This window comes from Podarcis cretensis (assembly GCF_951804945.1).
Source record: "Podarcis cretensis genome assembly, chromosome: 13".
NCBI lineage: Eukaryota > Metazoa > Chordata > Lepidosauria > Squamata > Lacertidae > Podarcis > Podarcis cretensis.
Genome location: NC_137182.1, coordinates 35,217,495 through 35,227,757, shown reverse-complemented (window position 1 = coordinate 35,227,757; position 10,263 = coordinate 35,217,495). Strand labels below are relative to the sequence as shown.

Genomic DNA, 10,263 nt, shown 5'->3' with positions numbered 1-10,263 from the left:
AGAGAAAAGTCATTGTTAATATTTGTCAAAGACTGTAAACCCGTCATGGACTTTTTGCATGAAAAAGAAAAAGAAATAATGATATTACCAAATTACGCCAACTTCAGAACACACCATATACTATACTTTCCCAGTGAGATTCCTTTTTAAAGAAACTTTGTCAAAATGAACAGAATAAAAGAGCTATTTTATTCAAACAACGATACATTTAACCAAGCACATTATTTTACTACAGTACAGCGCTTACCACCAAGCACCTTGAAAAGATCTTTAATTGAGAGATTTAGAAGGAAGAGTTCATTGATCTCCCTGAGTTTATTGAGGTTTTCTCCCTTGTATGTGGATATAAAACTGTAAGACTACAATCCCATGAACTGTTACGAGGGAATAAGCTGCTCTCTCCAGAAAATCCGCTATAGTGCATTTTCTTTCCCTTCTGCATTTTGCTTAATGGCCATGATGCTTTGAATTTTATTACAGTAATCTTGTTTAGATATTATGTGTTCTGAGGCAGTCCTTAGCTTAAGTTGGCTTCAAGAAAAAAAGTACACAATGCCAACTTCAGAATACCATATGCTGTACTTCCTCAGTGAGATTCCTTTTAAAAAAGTTTGTCAAAATGAACAGAATAAAGGAGCTATTTCATACCTTTAATCTAGTCATACTATTTCAACTATACATTTAATCCCGTACATTCTTACTACACTTACTGCACTACATCATTTGTCACCAGGCATGTTGAAATGACCTTTAACTGAAACAGAGATGTAGAAGGAGTATAAAAGAAGCAGGATAGCTGTGTGAAAGTGGGATGGTACCAATCATAAGTCACAAGAGTTGTACTTCATAGCTTAAGCAACATAAATATCAGGCAGCATAACTGTCTTCTGGGTCCACAGTACAGTGGTACCTTGGGTTACATACGCTTCAGGTTACAGAATCCGCTAACCCATAAATAGTACTTCAGGTTAAGAAATTTGCTTCAGGATGAGAACAGAAATTGTGCTCCAGCGGCGCGGCGGCAGCAGGAGGCCCTATTAGCTAAAGTGGTGCTTCAGGTTAAGAACAGTTTCAGGTTAAGAAAGGACCTCCGGAACAAATTAAGTACTTAACCTGAGGTACCACTGTATTAGATTATTACTGGTTTACGAGAGTAAATTTCCTGACTTGATATAAGTAAGGGAGCTACATATGTTTGTTTGGAAGCTTCATTTTCGAGGAGGAAAGTTCAATATGGTACAGTGATTAGGGCATTGGTCTAGAAAGAGAAGGGCCAGTTTCAAATCCTTGCTCAACCTTAAAACCATGTGATGACCCATCTTTCATAGGCCATATTAAAACCATACATTTATAGTATGATAGCACTTTAAAGAGTCTTGGCTTCCAGAAAGAATCCTGGAAGCTGCTGTTTGTTAAGGGTAGTGAGAGAAATTTCATAGTAAATCTCTCTTTTCAAAGAACTTTGAAAATTGTAGTTGTTAGGGAAACTGCTCTCAGGAGCATCTATGAAAACTGCTGAAACACAAAATGAGAGTTGTCAGAATGGAAATTGAAAGGGGAACACAAGATGAGTAAAAAACAAAGAGGAAGAAAGGATAACAGAGCAAAAAGTGAGAGGAAAGAATAAAAAGGAAGAGGACAAAGATGGTGTAGTAAAATAAACAAATGCATTTTAAAAACAACAAAGCATCTTGCATTTCCTGTGGAGATTCCCTTGGTTACTTTAACTGCTACTGCAGCCTGCGTGAAGATTAACAGAATCCTTGCTCATGTCTACTCAGAGATATCCTTTTTAACTCAATGGAACTACAAAATGGAAATAAAAACAGACACAACAGAAGTTCTTACGCAAGCTCTTCTGACAATGCAGGTGGGGGTTCTTCCCTGAAACTTGCTGAACTGAAAATAAAGGTACCATGAGAAGCTATGCCACCAATGGTTGTTCTTGGTCCCCAGCCCCTCTGTCTCTAAATGGTGGCAGACATATTTGTAATATTCTTCAGTGTCTTTGCTATTCATTTTGTTCATGGCAACTGAAATTCCACAGTGGGCTAGATGAGCACCAAAATTGGTACTTTTCAGAATTAATGAATCAGGAAATTGCCTGTTCAGATGTGGGGATTTCCTCTGGGAATTGCTGAAGAAAACATGTTTGTCACATTGGAATGGAAATATTTCTGTTTTGCACAGTTAGATGGCAAGAGACTATTGTGATTGGAATGACCTACAACATGAAACAAATTGGATGTTTTGCATGATCTTAGCCAAAAGGCTGTGAAGGAAATACTGCATACTTATCATTGACTGTAATAAGAAGATTGAGTGACTGACACTGGAGACAATTGTGTACCACCATTAGAGCAAAAAGCAAATTTTTTCTTGAAAGGGTTGATCTTCCTGAAAAAATGTTATTGCCAACATAATTTATAGAAAGAAAAGTTGCTTCAGTATCTTTTTGTAAGCATTGCCCCAGTTTTTTAAACATACAAACTTTTCATGCCACAATAACTCGAAGTTTCTCAATGTGACCCCTTTGTGCTGTCACCCATCCCTTTGCCAATATAGAAACACTCCCGTGGGAAGGAATTTCCACAACTTACTTTAAATCAGCTGGATGCAAGATTAACTGTTCACTAAGATTGTTAAATTGATATTTTATACATCAATGGAAAACTGATACTTACATTAGGCAATTTCTAAGAACTCAGGAGATGGTGCTATGATGCATTGTATACTGTAGCTAAGTGATTCCAATCTATATACAGCCATAGATGGTGTATCAAGTGAAGCTGGTACAAGCCATTCCTAGCCAGCAGGGTCATTTGTCCCTCTCATGATTAAGACATATCCAAGAGTATTGCCAAGCTATGAACCTGCTCCTTTAGATGGAGTGCAAATTAACCCAGGACAAGCAGTGAGCCATGGGAAATTAGGAGTTTGTGTGCAATCCCGCCCCCCACCCTACAGATCCTGAATTAAGAAATGGAATGAGGCAGCTGAGTAGAGGTGGGTTCTTGCCAAACATCTCAAACTGACACAGGGACCTCTGAAGCACTTGGGGGCATTTTCTTTTTCAGAAAAACCTTTCTTGTTCAGGTTTATCTTAATTCAGTTTGGGTATATACAGTCCAGCTGAAATTAACTGGTGAAAACTAAACCAAATTAACAGAAGCCAAATTAATGGGTGTAGGGGAGAGAAAAATGGGGAATAAAAATTCAAATAACAAACACATCATTGTATAATATGCTTAATTTATAGAAAGCATAAAGGATTCAGTAAGTAAAAGAGAACATCCTTTGCAAACAGTATAAAGTGCAACAAAAGCAGATAAGCAGATAATAGTTGGAGATTTATGCTCAGGAGGCAGTGACCCCAATGATTTCAGCATCAAATCAAACTGATGGGTTTTCTTTTGCCAACAAAATACTCATGTCAAAACAGCTTTGTGCTTCATTTCTGTGACTCTTCATACTAAATGTGCAGAACACAAGTCTGGACGTGCCCGCCACATCCAAGCTTGTTTTTCTGGCATTTTCCCCCCCTTCTTCCTAGCTGTTCATGTCTTATTCTTTTGCAACTTTGTAGGTATCATTAGGCTAGGAAGCAACCATCAATGATCTGAGTTCTGAATTCACAGGCAAAATCAAACCACATGAGCAAATAGCAAGCCATGAGCAATAGCAAGCCATGGCTTCAGAGAATGCTTTCCCCCCCAGAGTATAAATAATGTAAATAAATAAAAAATAATTATTATTGATAGTAAAAATCCTGAGTAAAACCACTGGCAGAGATCACACTTAATACTAATTCATAACTGTTAACTACAGTTTCTAAAACCTAGCAACCAGCATGAATATCCTCATCTTTCACCAGCTTCAGTCCTGCTTATTTTGGCCATTTGGTATTAACATGTTCCCCAATGGAAAAAGGCATGTACTGCCCAAGGGCAACATGGGGCTCTTTGAAATCCCTATTGCACAAAGCTCTGATGCCTGCCATTCCTTTCCGCACTCCACCCCCGAAAGATTAGTTGCTTCCATCTAGATTTGAATAATGCAACTGTAGTTTTTAAGGAAGGAGCGTTTCAGTGCTTTTGTAGATTCCAAGTGATTTTTTCCCCAGCCAAGGAGAATTGAACAACAGTGAAATGTGTAGAAGGCTTAATATGTATGTACAAATATTCTACTGCATATACAGAAAGAAACGTACACACATACACTCCATTTTGATGAGCAAAGGACATATTTTCTTTCTTTCTTTCTTTCTTTCTTTCTTTCTTTCTTTCTTTCTTTCTTTAGTTTTTCTTCCTTATTAGCTGCTCCCTATTGTTCAGCTGAGGCCTGAACACAATAATATAACATTTGGGGGAAAAGATGCAACCCAGCAGTCCAGCACCAGAGGCTAAGATAGAGAAGATCTCCACAGCAACCATGTATTTTCCCTTGGTGCTCAGGTAGGATGGAATAAAGGATAGCCAAACACTGCAAAAGACCAACATGCTGAAACTGATGAACTTGGCTTCATTGAAGCTGTCAGGTAATTTCCTGGCCAGGAAAGCGACAATGAAACTAATAATTGCCAGGAAGCCCATATAGCTCAGAACAACATAAAACATCATCACAGACCCATCATTGCATTCTAGTATAATTTCTTTAGCCACTGAGTAACTGTCTACATCTGGAAATGGGGGAAAGGTTGCTAGCCACACAATACAGATCCCTGCCTGGACAAAGGAGCAGCAAAGGACAATGGTGTTGGCCAGTTCCTTCCCCACCCATCTCCTCATCCGGGATCCAGGTTTGGTGGCCATGAAAGCCAGGACCACAGTGATGGTTTTTGCCAATACACAAGAAACAGCCACTGAGAAGATGATGCCAAAAGTGGTTTGTCGGAGGAGACATGTCAGCTTCTTTGGTTGGCCCAGGAAGAGCAGTGCACAAAGGAAGCAGAGCAGGAGAGAAACGAGGAGAGTGTAGGTGAGGTTCCTGTTGTTTGCAATGACTATGGGAGTGTCATGGTGCTTCACAAATGTACCCAGCACCAGAGCTGTGATCAGAGAAAATGAAAGCGAAAAGCAGACTAAACTGATGCCCAAAGGTTCTTCATAAGACAAGAAACTTATATCCTTGGGAATACATGCATCTTGGTTCTTGCTTGGATAGTCTTTGTCTGAGCATTTATCACAGTCACTCATATCTGGGGAAAAAGAAAGTTACAGTCCCCAGTTCACACACATTCCATCAATCACATCAGTTATATATTATATATTAATATCATATACAGAACTTATTTTTTTATTATTATTTAGCATTACCTGAAGGTAAAATTAAAATTCTTTGATTTTCCAAAAGAAGTTTATATGCTTTTAATCAAATGTAGACTTATGAAGCTAATTGTTGTGCAGTCACAAAGATAATAGCAGATTTGAATTCCTGACACCCAAAAACTTATTTTTACTGAAGAAGTTTGCTAAAATTAAGTTTCATTCCCTAAAATGACATGCCATCATGTGCTAAGCCAGGTATGATCAGAAAGGCATGCTAAATTTATCGTATGTTTGTGAAAGAGCAATGGTAACTACTTAGATAATTAAGTCAGAGAGCTCTCAAAGGAAAAGATGAGGCACTGACCTGCATGGTACCTAAATATATAGGGTGCATCAAGACTGCCATTATTTGTGTGTGGGATTAAATCACATATTTGGAAATTTACATTCTGCCATTGAAGTGGATTTGGAGCTCTCGCACAGGAAGCCCCCATCTCAAAAAGCATGAACTTTTTAAAATATGGAAAGTGATTGGGAAGTACACTACAAAGTTTGAAATTACATTGGTGTGATGCAAGCTTTTCTAATATTGCCACAAACTAAGCAGAATGAGTACACAATAAACAGCTGTTTCTGTTTTTTCTATAACAAATGGCATGTAAACATTGAGCACACAAATTAGGATTAAGGTTTAATAAAGAGATTGCTTGGAAGTAACCTCAGTGGGTAACACCTGGTTCCCTTGAAAGCAAGTGGACCAGTTAGTCATAACTTAATTTATCCCATTCCTTTTATGGGAAACTCAATGGAAGTACTGCATCTGGATCCAAATTTCTGCGTATTTCTCTTACCTTCCTGGTTTGAAATCTTTCCCTCTGGGCATGGGATGCAATCATAGCAGCAAAATGGTTCTCCTTCCTTCACTTTCTTCCTTGATCCTGCATGACAACTTTCAGTACAGACAGAAAGAGGCCGAACCTAATCAGTAAATGAAGGAGAAACATGATATTCATGAGAATAATGCATTTGGAATCAGGTTCTGGAGACCTTCCTTATGTTGCTAAATTGTCACAGCATTTCAGTAAGCTGTAGATCAGCTCTGCAGAGAGTAATTCATCATCGTCTGTATTAAAACAATGAATACAAAGGAGGTATTATACATATTTTACCAGATTGCACGATATTATATCCCTTTGGGATGAAAAGTGTGCACAATTTTATCCTGGACAAATACATGAATTATTTTGTAAGTTTTCTGATTCTCCAGTGAACATTATCTTAGACATCAAAGCACAGAACAATTGCTCATTGAAAAATTAATCTCTTTTGAATTAGCTAACAATGAGACTCCACCTGATTAAACCATTTGTGCCATGTTATGCCATCTTCATGAAGGGTGAAGGCTTGGTCTGGAGGAGCCTCAGGATCCATCCTCCCAATTTTTACCCTATGAAAGGACTGGTTGGAGGAAATAACCCAGTTGATCACATCCAAGGTAGATATTACCTCCCCGTTCTGATTGAAGGACACTGTGTCTCCAGCACTGTTGTTAAATGAGACACCTCTCAGAAAATGATGGAGCTAGAATGAAAAGAGAGAAGGCAAGCATTTAGAAAAGGGTGGATCTGAATATTTCAAAGAGAGATCTAGTGCAAAGAGTGTAGCCCCACTGCCTGCAACATACATGTAGCCTATTTGCGGTTGCGCTTTGAGGCCCCCAAGCCCTCCCCCTGAAAATAACTTCACACTAACTTGTAATTTTAGTTTAAGTTATTGGGCAAAATTTAGGCCACAACTTTATTGATTACAGTAAAGTGAGCGGTGTTGGCTCAGGCATTGGCAACAGAGTATCACTGACTCCTGCCTCTCTGTCTGGAAGTCTGAAAGGGTAAACACCAAACAAGGGAGCAACATCGATGAAGACCAACCAAAGTTTACTCCGGGGTTCCTGTGGTCCTGGCATGGCCCTAGCCCCTCAAGCGGATGAGATCTAGGACCCCCAGATTCCTTTACCAGAATACCCTTATTCATGGAGGGGCAGGTGATGGCTGCTTCAATAAACCAGTGCCTAACCACCAAACCTTACAAAGTTGTGAGGATTGCATGGGGGTAGGCGAAAACGAAGTGGCTACATCCAATCGGCCAAATGGAAAAAAATTCCTACCCAGCCACTGCTTCAAAGCAGGCGACCCGATCCAAAGCAAGGCCAAAGCAGCAGCACCTAAAATTAGGGAGGGTGGGTGTTCGGCAGCGCGATGCAAGTTCCCCCAGTTACACTGCGCTGCCACTTTTATAGTACCCAGGAATCATGCCAACCACCATGATTGGCCCAAACAGCCAGGCATGACCCTGGGGCCCAATGGTTAAGGCTTGGGCCACGCCCGGCAACAACTCTCCCAGTGGGGGTGCCTTAGGGGCCGGTATGCAATAAGGACCCTCATTAAGGAGGATCCCATTTCACATATGGCCTGCAGTGTTTCCTATACTACACTCCCCATTAGCCCTGCTAAGGTGTAGGCTAAGGGGTGTGTGTGTGTTTGCGTGTATGTATGTATGGGGTCGGGGAGGGAATCCTATTTGTTTGACAAGCTTCAGGTGGAGAGGGAAGTGTTAATTCCTCCCAGCATCATATTTTAGTGAAAGAGATCATAATTGAGAATTGAGGGAAATAGTGAGAGTGAGAAAAGAAATGGATGGGTGTGTGAATAGGTACATAAAGTAGAAAATAAATGTCTTTCTGTGTGTCTGTGCTTGGACAATGTATGCATGTAGAGTACAATGTGGAATGTGTACTGTCCCATTAAGCAAACTTGGACAGTTATGAAGTACAAGACTGAAGGAAGATACAATCACCCTTTATGACCCAGATATTGCAAACAGGGATGCTACAAAAATCACCTGAATTGCTCGCATATACACTGTTCAGAAACAACAAGGAGTAGTGTGCTAAACTTGAAGGATTCCCAAATCAAGTTTCTGTGTTTTCCATACTGTAACCAGTGGCGTAGCGTGGGGGGTGCAGGGGGGGCCGGCCGCACCGGGCGCAACATCTGGGGGTTAGGGGTAGAGGTAGGGGTAGGGGGCGCAAATCCACGGGTTAGGGGGCGCAAATCCACGGGTTAGGGGGCGCAAATTACTTGCCTTGCCCTGGGTGCTGACAACCCACGCTACGCCACTGACTGTAACACAATTATGTAAGTATATCTCTGGAAAGTATTATTAAAATTCAGTTTTCAGACAGTGAGGAAAGCAGGATGGTAGCTTGCATGATGGGTAATCTATCCTTTCTAGGTGCCAGGGAGAACAGGGAGGAGGACAAAATGGTTAGTAGTTAGAGAAATTGAACACCTAGTATATATTCCATGCAACGTATGGATTTCTTGCACCTTACCTGCCAAATCTGCTGCTTCTGAAGCTTCTGTCTCCCTCTGCTCACCATTTGTGAGTGTTTGTGTATTGCTAAGGACATGGTATGTAAAGCATGGGCCATGGCAAAGACAGCATTGTAGATACTGTAGCTTAGACCTTGCACTGTCATTTCAAAGAGAGATGCAGGAAGGTTCTCTAAATTCTCCATTCCTGTGCAGATATCCCCCACCACTTCATCCAGAATGCGATGGGGAAATACACAGACAAACACATTTTGCCAGAAATCCCAGATGAAATCATCACCATCTGCATTGAAGGGGTTTCTGCCCTCAACATATTGATGAAATCCTGGTAGATCATTGGAGTGAATTCTGAAGGTTATGGCACCATTGAATATAGTTGCATCCCAATTCCGCTGAAAGGCCACGGAAATAAACTCCACTTGGGCTGTTGATATCCATACTTTACCTTTTATGTTTGTTTTTGTGCTCCCAAGCATTGATAGATATGGAAGCCATCTCAAAAATATAGTGGTCGAAGCTTCTCCATAGGCCACCACAACATTGGCTTTGCTACCCATCACTATATCATATATTTTAGCCCCCTGTTGCATCAGGGTGAATCCTGCAGTGAGAAAACTAAACTTGGGGATTGTTTCTAGAAAGGCAAAACAAATACCTCTGTTTGAAAAGAGTGGGAGCACCTTTTGTATAAATCTTTCTCCATTGTCATTGTCAACCACAGCGACCCCAATCCACGTCCACCTGAAATGCAGAAGCAAAGAAAGCATCCCTGAAAACTGGTGGGTTTCTGGGGGGGCCATCTGGTAGAAATTTAGTCCTGGGATTTTAGCATTCATCACCGGAGTGGGGCCATATATGAGCTAAAGAGATAGTTGTTTGGAGAGAGAGACAGACAGACAGACAGAAAGAGAGAGAGAGAGATAGAAACACCCTCCATTAATATAGCAGTTTTATGCAAAGTCAAATGAATTTGGTATTTGCATTTGGGCATACATATAAATAATGCACTCTTCAAAGCAGCAAACATTTTATTTCTCAACTGTACTACCTGAGTGACTAATGATGAAATTGCAGATCCAGGGGAGTTTATTCTGATCAATATTTAAGTGGAGAGCTAAGGGATAAAGGCACTATCTCCATTCACACAAGGATCTCAATCTGCATCAGCCACCACCCAAATTTTCTTTAAAGCTTATCACAGCATTGTTAATTGCCTGATGGGCAGTGCTTCCAATTCCTCCTCTGATAAAACCATCTTAATTAGCTTTTGAACTTCATGGTGTTGCTTCAATGGAAGCCAGGCTCTGCTTTATAAAGCGGGTCCCCAGCCTATGCATACAGATTGTCAGTTCACAGTTGGCATGAATGCGCCCCAAAAAGTTTTAAATGGTGCCCTATTAATTAAGAATGCTTTCCATGAACAATATAGAAAGTAAAAGGAATCAACAACTAGGAACATTAGAAACAGTAAGTGGGGTGTCCATGTGAAAAAATATATTGTTCAGTTTTAGTTCTCTGAAAACTATGTTCCAGTTATAGGTTCATTTACTTTTTTATTTGAAAGGGAAAGAAAGAAAAAGAATAATTGATCTGATTTTTTCCAA

The 10,263-nt window shown here is 40.2% G+C and overlaps 1 protein-coding gene across 1 annotated transcript; it reads right to left on the bottom strand.

The window, feature by feature from the left end:
- Window positions 1-4,254: 4,254 nt before the first annotated feature.
- On the bottom strand, window positions 4,255-9,216 carry LOC307201615 (vomeronasal type-2 receptor 26-like; the record flags this gene model as incomplete). Its single annotated transcript, XM_079950894.1, has 4 exons — window positions 4,255-5,197; window positions 6,119-6,245; window positions 6,621-6,848; window positions 8,659-9,216. The coding sequence occupies 4 exons, from the start codon at window positions 9,214-9,216 to the stop codon at window positions 4,296-4,298; spliced, it is 1,815 nt and encodes a 604-aa protein (XP_079807020.1). The 3' UTR covers window positions 4,255-4,295.
- Window positions 9,217-10,263: the final 1,047 nt, after the last annotated feature.